General features: G+C 31.1%; 1 protein-coding gene across 7 annotated transcripts in view; it reads left to right on the forward strand.

Moving 5' to 3' along the window:
- LOC124356839 (ATP-binding cassette sub-family G member 4-like) overlaps nucleotides 1–14212 on the forward strand; it is a 78097-nt gene extending 63885 nt beyond the window's left edge. For 6 of the 7 annotated variants that reach the window (XM_046808086.1, XM_046808080.1, XM_046808087.1 and 3 more), the window contains 5 exons: nucleotides 1248–1416; nucleotides 5083–5183; nucleotides 5847–6002; nucleotides 8878–9063; nucleotides 10742–14212. In XM_046808086.1, coding sequence (XP_046664042.1) covers nucleotides 1248–1416; nucleotides 5083–5183; nucleotides 5847–6002; nucleotides 8878–9063; nucleotides 10742–10900 — 771 coding nt within the window. In that variant the 3' untranslated portion in view covers nucleotides 10901–14212. Of the gene's footprint in view, nucleotides 1–1099; nucleotides 1169–1247; nucleotides 1417–5082; nucleotides 5184–5846; nucleotides 6003–8877; nucleotides 9064–10741 lie in introns of all 7 variants that reach the window. The other variant, XM_046808085.1, reaches the window with a different exon arrangement.
- Nucleotides 14213–18137: the final 3925 nt, after the last annotated feature.

The following is an 18137-nucleotide window of genomic DNA, read 5'->3' on the forward strand; positions in this document are numbered from 1 at the left end:
GCCATAGACGCAGGACTGTGTTTTTATCACCCTTCCCTCATTCTCTACACCAACCAGTACATGCTCTACTCATTACAAAACAGGGCTGTAATTATCTGGAGTACGGTTATCTAAAGTACATTTTAAGAAGAATTGATTTTTTTTGTAATTTATAGTTCGTTATTATTTGTATGAATCCATTGTGACAGAAAGTTACTTAGCTAAAATTTTAAATGGACGTTTTTATACATTACTGCAGGAATGAAAATCGTACTCTGTGACTACAAATGTAATTCGTGACTTTTGTGCCTGTGACAAGTCATAAGAAACTGCTGCCAGAAGCCAGATAGTATTATCAGCCGCAGCAATGTTTCTGTGCATGCATCAGAATTTTGTGTTGTTATTCTTGTATATACTATGCTATTAGCTAGCTTTCTGTTAGGAATTGATTATATTTTAGAACTATAAATAGTGAATGCCGACCCTTGCTGTAGACTCGTACAAGTTTGTGTTATCCTACTGCTCAGTTTTTAGACAAAAATATCAACCAGATCATCCTTATCGAAAATGACAATAATCCAAAATAGCCTTTGTCCCATCAACTTTGCATTGCAAAATACGTGTATTAAACTTACTTTAAATTTGAATTTTACAGAACATAGAACTGATTTACTAAAATTAAATACTCACAGAAAATTTCCCAACACTTAAGCACAGAATAAGATGTAGTGTTCCCGGTTTTTATGTTACTCAATGATAATGACAAATGTCTAGAAAAAAAATCATGTCACCTTAACAGAACAAGTTTCAGGGCTGATACGCTATAATGATTACAACTGTAACAATTATATTACACAATATATTTTCAATTATCATAAATGTGTTTTATAATAAATTATTACTGTTACATAAAATATTCGAATTCAGATGCTTTACATATTTTGTTTTTAATTGTACAATTAGATCAATACTTTTAAGAATTGGATATTTATATAATTAGTGCAACTTAAAAGTTAAATTACAAAAGTAATTCTCAAAACTGAACAACACACACTGACATTGGCAACATTTACATGATAGCATAACAAAGCACGAATTTTAAACCATTTCAATGTTGCAGACTCTGATGTATCTGCGGTTGTTTGCTCATATACTGGTCGGGTTTCTGATTGGAGCTCTGTACTACGACATTGGCAACGTTTTGTGTTCAATGTTTTAAATGATAGCACAACAAAGTACGAATATTGTAAACCATTTCAATGTTGCAGACTCTGATGTACCTGCGGTTGTTTGCTCATATACTGGTTGGGTTTCTGATTGGAGCTCTGTACTACGACATTGGCAATGACGGTGCCAAGGTACTCAGCAACCTTGGATTCCTCTTCTTCAACATGTTGTTTCTCATGTACACATCAATGACCATCACAATTTTGTCATGTGAGTTATAAAATACATTACAGGATGTAGCATAACATCTATTATTGAGCAACAAAGATAAGAAGCAACATTGAGTAATGTGATGAAAAATTTTTTATTGTTCTCACAAATAAAGTTGATAAAGGTAGATTACAACAGTTAATGCTACAACTGGTTTACATTTGAACAGGTACCTTAATTTACTTACCATTTTGATCATTTGTGTAAACCTTTTAGTTCCTTACACTCTAGGATTAGCCATAAAAATGTTTTAAGACCTCTATTTTAGTGAAATCTGCATAAAAACCATGTATTAAATTGGTTTTCATTGCCTACAAGGTCAAGTCAATTTTCAGCAGAGCATAGATTTAGCTAAAAAACCTATACCATTTAAATTTACTGTGGGAAATGATAAAACCTTTTGTTTTTCTTTCTTAATAATTAGGTTATTAATAAAAATTCAGTTTAACACAAAAATGTAATAAAATAAATTGTAGGAGTAAACGAGATTGATATAGCATTTTTAATGTTTTATCTATTAAAATTATTACAAATTTTTTAACATTTCTTAACATCTTAAGGGGATTCCCTACTGAAACTATTGGTTTTCTTAAAAAAAAGAAACATTATTAATAATATTATGAAATGTAATTTTTGGAGTTCATTTGCTTGTAGAATAATGTTTACCAGTGTATTCAAATTAACAAAATATATACATTTACATACTTCTCAACTTTTTGAGTTAAAAAAAACCATGGGACTTTTAACTTATTATAACTTCTAACTACTGAATCAATTTTAGTGCTTGATATTTCATATTGAAGTGCATCAAAATAACCAACTTTTTCTTCATACTCAAGTTTATTTTTAAAATAGTTTACAAGTTTAAAAGCTTTACAAAAATACGATTTTAAAATTATCTTTTAAAATACACTTGTATTTAACTTACATGCACAAAAAAGTTGCATTATATTATAAATAATGTGAGGTAAAGGTTTCATTGCTGTATTTATAATAGTTAAAAAGTCATTAAAACTTTTCTGTGAAAAACATCAAAATTTAAAAGTTGTGTGAAGTCAGCGTTTGAAGTTTACACTAGTAAATTAGTAGCTATAAAGGAAAATAACTTACCCTACAGGTACTTGTAGTTAGTGAATTGGTATATTTATATATTGAAGACATATGTAGGCCAAGTAATTCATTAACCCTTTGAGTGCCACGCGAACAGGACATATTTGTAATGCAGCCAGTGCCAGTCATTTGTGACAGTGCACATTCCCCTCAGTGCCAAGCACTATTTTTATGTTACTGCCTTGTATTTTACTAATAAATCTAAATATTAACTTAAATATTAACATAATGGGACACTTTTTGCTTTATTATTTAGGGCAAAGATACTGAGCTACAGAATTAGTATATATACATTTTGACCATAAAGTTAAAAAAAATATATCCTCTATATATTTGTAAGCAAAAATTAAAAAAAAAAACAAAAAAAACACTTTTTTTGTTTAAGATACAAAAAGTATTTATTTACTTTTGTTTTATGAGTTTTATGTGCCAATTTTATGTTCCCCATGTTAGTTGGAATACATGTACCAAGTTTCATAAAAATACATTTATATATAACTGAGTTTTGAATTTTTTTTATATATTGCTGCAAAATGCTGAAAACCTGCCCCAACATGCACGCTTACTCTTGTTCATGTAAAATGTATTTTACTAGTTTTTAAGAAATTAAATCAAGGTAGATTATACAACTGTTATTTATTTATTATGAACAGACATAAATTAATTACTTTGGGCTTATTTCATTAGGCCTATTATACTAAATCCTTCAGATGAAATAACTGAGTAGTGTTTTTACATAAGAATAAATTAATGTATTTTAATGTATTTTCACGGTCAGATTCCGTTATATGCCCCCAACGCTTAAACTTTTTTCAATAAACTCAGAACGTTGTAAAACGATGTAGTTGAGTAACAGAACTAACATTCCATCAATCAACAAGCATTTCCAGGTATTGCGATCGGTATTGTTGTCGCTGTTATCTTATCTTTCTCGAGAATCCCGATTACGCGGCATCACATGATTATTTAAGTTTAGTTTAGTTTAATTAAATTAGCGTTGGGGGCATAATGTTAGTTTTGTTACTCAACTACATCGTGTTATAACGTTCTAAGTTCATTGAAAAAACGTTTAAGCGTTGGGGGCATATAACACAATCTGACATATTTTCGCTTAAGGGCGATCTGATAACTCATTTCGGCAAACTATACAGCTTACAATAATGAAATTGAACTGAAGTAATATAAGTAGGAAACTTTTAAAACATTAATCAAAATGTCAACACAGCCACAATAAGGCTACGCTTAAAACAACTGAACGTAAATAACGACTGCAGCGTGACAACAGGCGGTTCGCGCCACAGGCTTCTAGATATCAGACTACATAAAAATATTGTATACTAATATATACAAACTATCACTACGTGAAATTATGTCGTACATTTCTTGGGCTTTAATTTGTATAGGTTATACGGCGATATTATACGGTCAATATTTCGTAACAGGATGAATATTAAAGGCCGATCTAGTCGGCCCTTGGCAATTTTCGTCAAAATCGGGCCGATTACATCGGCCCTTGGCACTCAAAGGGTTAGCAGAAAACAGAACAGGACGCATATTTGTAATGTTATTTCTTTAAAATATCTATGGTAAATTAACTTAAACCTACATTTTTACTCCAACTTCTGACAACTTTCTCTTTGTTTCTTTGAAATTGTACTGTTTTATTTCTCTTTACGTTCACCATTTTACTCTCTAAAATTACTGAATATTACTATAACCTCAAAACTAGTCCAACTGAGAAAATTTGTAAATAAACAGCTGACAAATGACATCAATATATTGTTTGTAAAAAAAGATTATTATGTTTCTGTCTGTTTCAAAGATGAAAAAGAGGGTAAAGTATGTAGCATTTTGCTTTCTAACAAAGGAAGGAGCAAAGTTCAATAATAATTAGTGAATGTTGCATCAGAGGCACAGGCTGCAGTCTGGTTATGGCTGACTGCCCCAAAAGCATGCTCCGCTTTAAATTTTGTTTCACAACAGTACAAAGAGATATTATGCCATGTTTTTATGATTCCTTATAAATCATAAAACAAGGAAAAATACAAAAAAATTTAAAATTTGTCAAAATTGTTCATTTTTTAGTAGGTAATCCCCTTAAACTTAACCTATACTTTATGTAAATAAAACAAAGTGTAAGTACCTAAAGATTAAGTTGTAATTGTTGTTGTAAAAGATAACACTGTATAATTTGTCCTAAATGCAGAGAACCATACATGTCTCCAATACATACACTTTGATCACATATATTTACTGTAACAGCAACATATTTATCGGTCCTTGAAGCTTAGTTTTTATTTAACTACGTAAAGCTGAAATTATATGGCATTTCAAACATTTATAAACACAATTTTTAAACTACTTAATGATTGGTCACAACTGTGCTTTATAAAATTTAAATAAAAGACTTGACCTTATCGCTTTTTACATAATTTAATCACCAATATAGTCTTTTAGTTTTAAACATGCTTTTTCCTACCAAAATAAAAAAAACATATATTGTAATGTATGATTGTGAATGTTCTATTTTATAGTTTTATTTTGTATATTTTTCAGTCCCTCTGGAAATGCCAGTGTTGGTGAAGGAAAATTTTAATCGCTGGTACTCGCTACGATCGTATTACCTGGCTATTACTGTGTCGGACATACCTTTCCAGGTCAGATAACCTTTTCATCTATTCACACTAAAACATTTTCTACTTTTATCAGTCAGATCTAAAGTAATATGCTACTCATCTAGTTGATATATTTTCATAATACGGGTAGAAAGGCATGCCAATTTTATTGTCATTGAAGTCTTACGTTTAAGATATTTAATTATTCAATATCCATATTAGCTGTGTCCTCTTTATAGTAATTTGTTTGTTTAACTTTCAATGAGACCATATTTAAACTGTATAAAACAATGTTAATCATTAAAAGATTATTATTTTAAAATTTATTCAATAATCTTTAACCTGCAATATCTTTTGCCAATATAAGAAGGCGACGACACCAACTGCGGTCTTTATCTATAAAATCTTCTTTTGTGTGTAATGGTTTATTATTTAACAAAAAAAATATTGTTGGACGAATTTTATAATTTTATATATATTTTTAAAAAACTAAAAAAAATGTAATATATGATTTGTAATTTTTATTTATATTTTGTCGTACTGATAAAAATAATACTTTTTTTAGATCGAGTTGGGATGAAAATATTCGTCCATTAAGAGTTTAAATAGTTAAACATTTCCTTAACTGTACAGAAGTTTTTCTTTACAAATATATTCTTCAAGCTGTTAGCCTAATTGTGTAATCTAATGCATGATTATGTGCAGGCTGTGTTCTGTGTCGTGTACGTCAGTATCGTCTACTACATGACTTCCCAGCCTCCTGAAGCACACAGATATTGGATGTTCCTGGGTGCTTGCCTGCTCATCTCCTTCGTTGCTCAAAGTGTTGGACTGGTCGTCGGAGCTGCCATGAACGTTCAGGTCAGTCCTCTGCTCGTACTCTCCTTATGCTTCCAATAGTGTTATAATAGGAACTGTAAAAAACTCTGATGTTTGATTTAACTTTGATGGTCTAACATTAAAATTTTCCTTGTATCAAAATATTTATTGAGATAAAAGAAATACTATAATTAAAAACAAGATAAAAATGAATAATGTATTACTTTTTTACTCTTAAATTTTATTTATTGTTCAATTACAACATGTATTATATGGTACATTCTATATATATCCTTCAAACATTCCACTGAATGTTTTCAGGTTTTCTCCTACTTCATAGAACAAATATTTATATGAACATGATAAATATGATTTATATGAGCATGAATATTCCATGCTGATTTGATCTCCCCTGGGCCAAGCGCAATGATGTGATGCCGGTGTATTAGTATAGATAGACTAACACTAAATTGTGTTTTATTAATTTATTTTAAAGTTAACAAAACCAGTTCTCATAATTAATCGTTTTTTTCTTTCATTTATTTTAAATTATAATTTTTATGTTAAAAATTCTAGTACATTGTTTTTAATGCTAATAAAGATGTTGAGTTCTTCATTTTAAATTATCGTGGCAGGGGATCAACTGAAGCCTGCGCATAGGCTTATGCCCATGTAGGCTTTATTCCTTATTAACCCTTTGCACTCCGCGGTCCGACATATCGGACATCGTAGTTTAGGCTAAAAAACTCCGCGGTCCGAAATATCGGACATCGCAGTTTAGGCCATAAACTCCGACGTCCGATATGTCGGACCGTTGATAAGTCGCGTTTACTGGCTACATAAATGATCCAAATGCACCTAATTTGCGATATACGCAATCTGGGATAGTTATAGATTATAACGATGTACGGTAGTAAACTTTGATACTCTATGTTTTTTTTTTTGTAATGAATAATGCAACATCACTTTCTATGACGTATCAGCTGAAGTCAGGATATCAGCTGGCTTGTGTATTGCTTTGTTCGCTGTGAGTTCGTGCTTTGTTTGCTGTGAGTTCGTGTTTCAGATAACCTCTTTTTCAGTGGATAAATCGTTTTCAATATAATTAGTGTTTTATATTGTTTATAAACAGTATAAAATAAGTGTTCAGTATGAGTGAGCTTTCGTCTGACGAGGAGGAAATGTCTCGGAAACGGGCTTCACCTGTTAGTGAAAACACGCTGATTAGGAATGTTGTTGCTAGTGGTATGGAATACATCGGCGATCTTAGTGATAGTTTAGTTTTGTTCTGTTTTATAACATTTTACTTTGCAATTTTTGCTGTGCAATACAAACAGTAATAAACGGTTTGTGTTGAGAAAACATTTTTAGATTTTATAACTTAGCTATTTTTACACATAAGTAAAAATTCCATGAAAAAAGTAAAAATGCTATTTTTTCATAATCAGTGTTATCTAAAATTTGTATTCTTTACTTTGCATTCATACAGAGCAAAAGTTGTATGATTTTTATCTTTCGTGCCAAAACATAGACAATATGCCAGTATATCACAGACATTTCACGATTTGTAGAATTTGACACCAATTGATAAAGTGCCCATAACTTTTTGGATTTTCGAGGTAAGTTCATAAAATTTTGAGTGTAGATACATAGTTAGATAAGAATTCCAAAAATAATAACAGTTTATAGGGGGTCAATGTAATTTTAGTCAGTTATAAGAGCTGAAAGTGAAATTTTATAAATATTTTTACATAAATATATATAAAAAAATTAAAAAAAAAAAAACAAGATTTTTGGATCAGCATTTTTTATGTTCTTTTATATGCAGAAACTTATAACAAACAAAACAAAACAAAATTGTTGGCTTTATGTACTAAAATAAAAAAGTTATGATTTTTTTATGAAACCCTTACACTTTTGATCAAATGGCATTGGAGTTTTTCGCTAGTACACTTGCAATAGCCACTGGAGTTTTTGGCAGTGACACAAAATTTCACTCCGGAGTGCAAAGGGTTAATTATATAATTTATATCTTAGCTAGAAAACTAGTAAAACTATTGTTTTCATAATAATTCTATTAGCTGCATTACTGTTGTAATTTTTAAGTGTATTTCATGTACAGTTGCTGGAATAAACAAACATTCATTCATTCTTAGCCAGTTTTTTTCTTTATTTTTTTTATCAAGATCCATCAGAAATAGGATATGTTCCAAGTCTTTACATATTCTTTTTCAGGAACAAATTGTGAACTTTTGTACAGTCTGAAAGTTTCCTAAAAGTCAAATCTTACACTTTGCTTATATAAAAATTTACATTATTTTTCATTGTAAAACATTCCTTCTGTTTTACCTTGTCTTTAAAACCCATTACATATAACATCTACAAATCACCTCTTTTACTCGTCATAATGCACTATTTCATTCAAGTATACACAGGTCTATGTTTAAGTGTTTAAACTAAGCATTTATGTGTCACTCAGAGTTGAAGTTTAACAAGTTAGATGAGCACTGTCAAAAAGTCTTTAAGACCTAATATTAATCGTACAGAAAAAATTATGGACTAAGATATGTGGCAATGTTCTTTCCAGAAATAAACTTAAGTTTATAGACCTCATTGCTACCTGTTTTAGTCGTTAACTTTTGTTGGATGCTTAACTTTGTGGCCTAACATTTTGTGGACACCTGAAGAAGTGGATAGATTCTAATCCTCGACATGTAGTTTTCTCTATTTTTGTAACATAGATGGTGAATGTTGAAGTCTTATACATTAATAATTTTTAATATCATTGTGGCTGTCATTTTAGTAAATAGGTTCACAGTTCAAATTCTAGAATCACATAGTTATGAAGTAGAGAAATGTATTTGTTGTCAGTCAAGAGAACTGTCATCATGTAACCGTTACATTTAACAATTTCCAGAATGGAGTGTTCCTGGCACCTGTGATGTCAGTGCCGTTCCTGCTGTTCTCTGGGTTCTTCGTCAGCTTCGATGCAATTCCAGTGTATTTGAGGTGGATCACCTACCTCAGTTACATCAGATATGGCTTCGAGGGCACAGCTCTCGCCACGTACAGCTTCGGCAGGGAGAAACTGCTCTGCTTCCAGGTATAGCATACCTTAGTTATTTCAAATGGGGAATTATTGTACCATGTAAGTAGCAATGGGTTGAAGAGGAATCTCGAATCCACCGAATCTTCATCAAAGATTCAGATTCGACAATCGATCAACGGGATTCTACATTTGAATCTGTAGGGATTCAAAACATTATTAATTATCGGCTGATGATAGTACACAAATTACTTATAGATAAAATGTGTTGGGCCGTACTTTTGTAAAGAAAATTTTACTTTCATTTAGTGTTTTCTGTATTCATGTTTGCCCAGCATTGTGAGTCTGCTGCATCTATCTGTGAAAGACCGTTTAAAAATCCATTTGATAAGTGATTCAAATTTATGCTCGTATTTTTCAGATTAAAAGCATATACTCTGGAAGCCCATATTATAATCTATCACATTAAAGTAGAACATAGAGGATATGATTTTGTTCTTAAAATATAGCTATTTCTCTGAATCTCTGAAAATCCTCTTACAATGTATGTTTTGGTGGTATTCTTGAATTACTTATTATATTATTAGACTGTATCCAAAGATTTAACAATTGACAGAAATTGGATTGTTGATGATTTTGTTTAAATCATACTTAGGTTTAAAAAAAAGCTATTAGGATTCTAGCTCATAGCTGAAAATGCACTCTTAATAACTCCATGACTTCACAAAATTGGTCTTTCCAATCAGACCATACAAATATACTAATAAACTCAAGTTGCTGTCAGATATTGATAGGCATTTGGACAATTAGATAAGAATAATAACAGGGATATCATAGGCATATCCTCTTTAAATGGCACACCAAGTACTTATGAGAGAAGTAATGGTAATTTAAAAATACGCCCATCTCTTTATTCATTTTAGAATAATTTGATTATAAGTACAAATAAAACAACTCAATGCAACATTCCATTCTGTTGATATTTGACTGAATGAATAGCTCCACAGATTTTAGTAGAATAAACAATTTTAGGCCAGTGTGGGGGAATGATAACTTGCAATCCGTAACTTTTTCATTGATAGCATTTACTTACTATAATGGAGGCTAATGATAATTTTGGAACGGAACTAGGCATACAGTAGGCATATTTTTAGGTATGTATTATATCAGTTGTCATGCAAAATTGTCCTAAACAGTAGTTTTTGTGTGACAGAATCATAAACATCCAAATTATCACATCTATAATATATTTACAATTATATTAATTCTCTGAAAGGACATATGTATGAAAGTCCATTAATCAATGCATATGCACTGATTCCGTATTTTTCAAGCTATAAATTTCATAGTTTGTAGGAAAGAAAACTAATGAACTGAACAAATTACCATTGGTACTGGTAACAAACACTGATGTTTCTACTTTATACTTAACTGTTATCACTAAAAATATTCATATTTTAAAGTATTCACACAGACCTAACTATCATTATATACATTTTTAGTGAAAACAAGTGTGAAATAACAACACTGCTTGATGCCAGTATTTGTGTGTTGATGTATTGTTTTTAAAATAGTAATCTTTAAAAGAAAAATGTTAACATGATGCCTGTGCCTGTTATGTCTATCAAAAGTGTTCTATGTTGTAAATTATAAATATGAAATTGGCGATCACACTGGCTGTTCTCCTTAATTTTATACCATTCATAAAATAGCTACAACCATCTCCTTGTTCCAGGTGTATTGCCACTTCAAGGATCCGGAAACGACACTGGAGGAACTGGATATGCTGGACGCTAGTTTTACACTGGACATTGTTGCACTGGTGATCATTTTCTTCACCCTGAGGATCACAGCATTCCTATTTTTACGTTGGAAACTAATGTCAGCTCGCTAGGTGTTACGTCAATACAACTCTGTCAGCTAAATACAGAATCATAGCAAGTTTAAGGTGCTTGTAATATATTAAAGTACTGTACATAAAAATGAATTTTTTAAATACTGTGCAATACAGGAAAAGTGTAATTGCTGTAAAGAGTTATTATCCTTAAGTAATAAACATGGCAACTTTAAGACTTTGCCTTGTCTATCAAAAGTGTTTGATCACTTAAAGTATATTTTTAAATCGAATAGTTTACAACAAAAATACAAGGCATAGATAGTATCATAAAGTATATTTTGTAAAACAGACTTTACTTTAGTAAATACAGTTTTTTTATCCTAATATATATGTGAGTTAATTTTTAAAAAGTATTTTGTCCTGACATGTATTTCCGAATTATGTTAATTTAAGATTAGTATTAAATTACTAATAAACTCATTAACCCTTCAACGTGGTTTCATGCAGATGCTATTATAACGTCCTGCTATATTTTTGTGTGCAACAAATTCCTTTGCAACCTATTAGTGGCAGTCGGAACTATTTTAAGCATTTTTTTCTCACTAGATAGATCGCAAATCGTTCTATCTCTTTGTCATTACTAAAGCGTTTTGTTTATTTTATTCAGTTGGGTTTTTTATGAATTAGATGAGTTGAATTTTATCACCTGATCATCTCAACAATAGAACATGATGTTCACTGCTATTTAGGTTTACAATGTATTGATTGCACAGTGTTAAAATATCACTGTTTTACAGTTAATACGGATTATAGTAAGAGTTAAAATATTTTTCTCATGTACTATAACTGTATAAAAGCATGCCACAAGTGCCATGGTTTGGTGGGCTCTGTAGGTGCAGTATAATTATGAAAATTTGTTTTGCGTTATGTAACATAAACTGTTATAAAAGAACAGTAACTTATTAAGTGTTACTGTAATTTCATACGGTTGTTTCTTTTGCCATATTTTAAGAAGTAAACTCCAAAAATTGGCAACAACGGCTAGTTAGCTGACTTATGGTCTTATGGTGTCAGTAACCGTACACTGAGTAACTCTTGCCACTGGCAGTAGACAGGTCCGGGAAAAGTCCTACGTTGAAGGGTTAATTATTTTTCTATAGATCTGATATGAGTTATTTTCTAAGATTTTTATTTGTACCAATTGAAAACTAAATGTTACTACATATATAGCAAAGTTGTTATCAAATAAAACAAAAATATTACAATTTTTTTGTTTTGCCCCAGATAGTCTTAGGCCCCTATTACAGTGGTGAAGCTCATTATAACTTCATTACAACTCGTGGGGTATGAGTTCAAATGATGATGAATGGGTATGAGAACCTTACATTGAATGAAATGGATCTCATGTTAAAATCAATCATTAGATGGATTGAAACAATTTCAATTACATTTCCCGTCACGGAACTTTGAGTTAAATAGTCTATTATATTATTGAAACTGTAATTGTTGTGAACATAACCTCACTTCTTCATATTGTGAAAAGCACTACATGAAAGAAATTAAAAATATACACTCATTTTTGCATAACTCGTCAAATAAAGTGTAGTAGAACACATTCTTATCCTTTTGGACATCAATGGATGAATATCTACACAACCTTAATATTTTATTTTACATTATCAAAGCTAAAAGAAATGACTCTGAAGAATTAAAAGACTTTGTAAAAGACTATCTTTTAATAAAAAAGTTATGTGTCCACTCTCCAGCTTCATTAAACAAGGAAATACTTTCACAGTGCTTGTGATTAAGTTCTGACAGTGTGAAAATATTACCATTCAATACTTATTATGAAGTAACTAGGCTTTGAAGTAACGTAACCATAATTTTGATTCTAAAAGGACTAGTATGAATGTAAATTATTAATAGATTGTACAAAATTGAACTCAATATATTTTTAATTTTAAAAGTGACGAACTAGCTTGTCAAAAAAATTAAAGAACAATATAAATTAAAATATATGGACAGTAACTTAAAGTAATGCAATATCAGTTGTATAAGTAATAACACTTAATTTCAATGTATTGAGTGATAGCTTACAAACCGCAAGTGCCTACCGCAATGACAGTCTGCAAGTCGTTAATAAGACATTTGATTGATGTATAAGTCTGATTGTAGGGACAGTATATTTTTTAACATTTACTTTGACAAGTTATAATTCTGCATTGTTTTACTTATTGCATGTTGTTTTAAAATATATTTGAATTATTTTATATTTCAACTATCCATATACATTAAGCATTTATCAATTACAAATTATATTTGTAGAAGAAATTATATTTTTAGTAAGCTATTTTTATATTTTAGAAATATTTGTGTTTCCCAATAGTAATATGTACTATTTGTAATTTTATACCAATACAAGCGACTTAAAGTTTAAAATACTTTTATATGTAATTTACATAAACTTTAAAATATTTAGATATTTTTTAAAGTATTATCTCTAGATATAAATGTAATTTTTTGGCTATCTGATTTTTTAAAGATAAACATTGAAAAATAAACTTGCTTCACACTCAAAACACTTCTGTTATCACCCTGACTATATGTTATGCTCAAACCGTTGTAAATACTTTTTATTCATCCTAAACCTAAGTATATATTATTTGTAATGTTTACTAATGGGTGTGTGGATAGATTCATGTATGTATTAGTAGTTAGATTTTGTATTTATCTGTTCCTAAGTACTCTGTTACTGTTTGTAATCAAAATAGATATATTGTGGGTCCATCAATCAAAAACAAATATTTGAAGTATTCTCTCTGTTTGAATGGGTTGAGACAGGGGAGGAATTCTTACTTTATTTTATTATTTTTAATAATTGTTTACTTGATTCTTATAACATTGGATTGGATTTGAAAGTTTTTTGGGAAACCCAGCTACAGAATTCTTTGATCTGTCTGCATTGGACATAAAATTAAGTATCGGAATTCAAAGTCGTATATGGCATACAATGGATTAGAGTTAAATTTTCAATAAATAGATTATACTAATTTCCTCCCCTTATTAGTAACACAAGTATAGAATTTTATATAGTAAAAAAGTATTTTTGAAAATTGTATCAAACTTTTTTACATCGTTTGTTTTATTACATTTGGTTATTTTATTTTGTTATTTCACTCTTTTTTCATTTCCAGCTCTCTATAAATCATTCCTGACATCACATTATTATCATCTAAGTTTATGGGTTCCATAGATGTTTGGTTTAGTACATATAAGAATATATTAGTTTCGTATTTTTAATATATTTATAACCAGTTGTGTATTTTGTGCTGTGTTAAAAATAGTTAAGTTTATAAAATTTTAAATCACTGTTTGTGTTTTATTGATTATCTCAGTGTTAAGAACATCCTTCCTCCTTAAAAATATCATATAAAGTCAGATCATTTGATAGTAAAATATTCAAACCACAGTGTATCAGAAATATCAGTTTATAATTGCTTTATTTCTTTCATCTTAACCATATTAACATTAAATTACTCAAAATAAAACAAGTGATGTATACAATTTTATTGTTCTTATATCAATGAGGTTATTTTAATAAGCTATTTAAATAATATATAAATAGGTATATAACTTGTAATAATAAACAAAACTGGCTGCCATTCTAGTTAGATATTTCCATTTTTCTCATGTTACTGTGGTATCTGTGTGACCTAAATATAGCTTCACCTGTCCTTACATTTATGTTTTTATACATTTTTGGCTGCCAGTGATCAAAATTTGTATTGCAATATTTATCCTAGTAATGTTTGAGAATGGTGCAAATTACTAGTTGAAGCCATTTGATCCACTTCCCCCCCATATGTTAGCTGTATTTGTGCATGAGAAAAGATTCCACTAAGTAAATACCTCTTCTTTGGTAAAATTTAACCAGTATAACAATGTGATTGGATACGTAGGTATGCAGCCTTATATGTATGAATACCATAATGGATAGTAGTGAGTTAGTTTACCCTGCTAACTATACATTTATCAATTACTGTTAGTCTTAACAACTCATTTTTTTTGCCTGGTTAGTAAGTTTTATTGGAACTGTTACAAAACACATAAGCTTTATTCAAACATTCACATTATAAATTTGCATAATAATTTTGATATAGAATCAAAAATACTTTCCTTTAAGCATAAAAAGTTGAAAAAAAATCAAATTTGCCACAAAGATTTTGCATAAAAGTACAAATGTTGAGTTCATTAAATGGTTATTAAAATTTTGTTGAAAATTCTAAACAGCCAAAGGATGCAAAGTCTATCAACCAATAAGAAAATACAAAATATTATGTAAAAAGAACTGTTACATATTATATAGCAATAAATAATAAAAATAAAGCAAGTTTAATAAAATCGCAATGCTTTTCTGTCTGTAAAAGGCAGTTATATATACAAGTCAATAACTTCAAAGTCCTAGTAATCCTGAAATTGTGTTTTGTTAGGTAAATATACATTTATAGTAAAGCAAAAACAAATATTGTTTAATTGCACAAATATAAAATATCTAGTAAAACATTTTGTATATAAAACTTGTTAGACGAGATATAAAGCAAGTAAATGAGTTATAGGTCGGTTGGTCAAACCAGGAGCTATATAAAACAATCAATTCGTTATTAACATTTTTTTTAGAGAAAAGCAATAGAGTAATTTGTTAAAAAACAGTAAATCTTCAGTGTTTGGAGTAGGATTAATTATTACCACATGATCCACAGAATCTTTGATTTGGCTATGATTGTACACAACAAAGTATATAAGCTTATTGAACATTCATGAGGAGACATTGAATCATTGACAAAATCCACTGAAATCCCTTAAATGCCATAACTTGACTATAAAAAAGTTGAAACCTAATCAAATCTTGATGATAATTTTATTAAACATTTCTGAGCTTGGCTAGCACCAAATTAATCCAAAGATACGGGAGAAGTTTCATCTTCTGCACACATCAAACGATCATCTGAATGAGTTTGAGTCAATGCCCAATGCAATGAAGATGGTTGATGAAGGATTCTATTGCCATTATTCTCCACAGTAGCATAGAAAAAATCAGCACCACAGAAATAAAAGGATCCTGCAATACTTGGAAGTGTCAGTGATGGCTCCCAGGAATTCCAAAATGCAGTAAATTTAGAGAACTTGTGTCACTCTCCACATCCTTCCAGGATGAACTTTTGAACAGCAATCAGTCACAAATTAGGGCAATAGACATACACATCAACTGCAGGTTGGGTAATCGCATCAAGTTTGTTGACATCAGGTTAGACATCTACTTGGAGGTTCCATAACACCAGATGGAACAGCAGCACCAGATTGGATGTCATCACCTTTCTTGAAGAATAGCTATCAAGTCCTCACTGCCTAGGTTCCTTCTATAAGCCAAAATGTAAATTACAATTTTAATTAAAATTTTACTTCCTAATACCAAACAATAAAAGTGTTTTTAAGCCCCAGCTATCGGCTTTGCTGACTTGTTTAATTCACTGTCTGTATGAGGACCTCCTCGGGATTTGAACCCGTGATCTCTCAGTTAAGGCCATGTCACACTGCCGTGGCGTCGCGTCCGTCCATCCATAGTATGAACGTCCGCGTATGCCACGACGGTCTCGAATCCCGTCAAACTACCAGACACGCATCCGCGGCCAACGCCACGTCTTTCTAGGAGGGTGGAAGCTCAGTACACAATAAAATGTCGTTACTCACCCTTATGATTGTAGTTCACATTGCAGCTATATGTGTCCTGAGTAACTCGTAAAAACTTTGTAGCTGTAGCACAAATAGTTTTTGAGATATGAAGGAGACGGTAATGTAAAACACAGGTTTCGGAAAATCGCTGTCAAAGTTTTTTTAACACTAATATTTACATTAAAATTGTTTTAAAATTTTAATTTAGCATATCTAACACCTTGTCTTTTTGTTCTTTTTCCATTCTTAGCTTCCTTCTTGCTCTTCTTACTTCCAGTGTTCCCAATTTTTGCCTTTTTCTCCGAGTATCCCACTCTCAAGATGTCAAAATTTTCCATTGCGCTTTCAAAATATTTTCCAGGGACTATTTTTAAGACCTCTAGGACCTTATATTTGGCTGTATTTCCTTCATTAAATGCCAGTGCAGCTTCATAGGCAGCTATTTCAACAATTTTTTTTCCAGCAAATCCTCTTTTAGGACATATGAATGGGGTCATGCTAAAAAGGGGATCAGTCTTCAAGGAGCAGTTTTCGGAAAACTAATAAAAACTGTGTTCTGAGTACAAAAATAATTCAAGAGCATTTATTTTTTTAATATACAACAGACCATTCATAATTAAATCAAACCATGTAAAAGGAAGAAAAACAATTTTTACATACTAAAAATAATTATATAAAGTGCTTGACTTATCCCTTTTTAGCATGAAATGGGAATAAATTATCAAAATATTTTGTTTTTACACTCAAATTTATTCAACTAACATTGTTAAATCTGTGTCATACAGTAAAATAATACATAGGTTAACTCGATGAGTTATTTTTAGTCATCAAAGTCCTCATGTTCTTCTTCTGTAGTGGGTCAAATATAAATTTCGCTGTACCACTCTTCCAATTCTATGGGGATGTACGGTCGAAGCTTTATTATGTCATTAAGTTTAGCTTTCTTTTATAAAATTTTTTGATAAATAACAAGCACGTGGTGGTGTCTACTAGGAGTACGCAGTGGCAAGAGCGGTGCCCCGGTGAGGGGGTTGGGGAGGTGCTTTATGCGCATGCGCGAGCCAGCGTAGCTTCGCCGACGTCGGCCAAGGATCGCTCCAGCCGCATAGCGCAGCAGACGGCGGCCGACGCGACGAACGTTGCGCCATGTCGATTATTTTGAAAATCCATCCGCAGATGGACGGACGCGACGCCACGGCAGTGTGACATGGCCTTTACGTTCAGCAGTTCCTTTGCTGGGTGATTCCAGCAGTGATGACAGTTTGGTGTTAGTATGTACCTTAAAAGCCATGTCAATGGGTCAATGTAACTTTACTTCAGGATATCAGAGAGCCTGCAGTTAGAAGCGCATTGCAACACACGGCTAAATTTGTTGTAAGCGTGGGAGCACAGTATTGGAGAACTACTGGATATAAACATTCAAATCACTCCTGTCTGCGGATTTAGGGCCGCAACGAGTCCAGCGTTAACGCTGCCCCCCCCCCCCCCCCCACAAACCTATATGAAGGACAGTAAATTGCTATATAAACTTTATAAAGCATATATTTTATTTGTGTAGTATTTT

Source organism: Homalodisca vitripennis, chromosome 3 (genome assembly GCF_021130785.1).
Source record: "Homalodisca vitripennis isolate AUS2020 chromosome 3, UT_GWSS_2.1, whole genome shotgun sequence".
Taxonomy (NCBI): Eukaryota; Metazoa; Arthropoda; class Insecta; order Hemiptera; family Cicadellidae; genus Homalodisca; species Homalodisca vitripennis.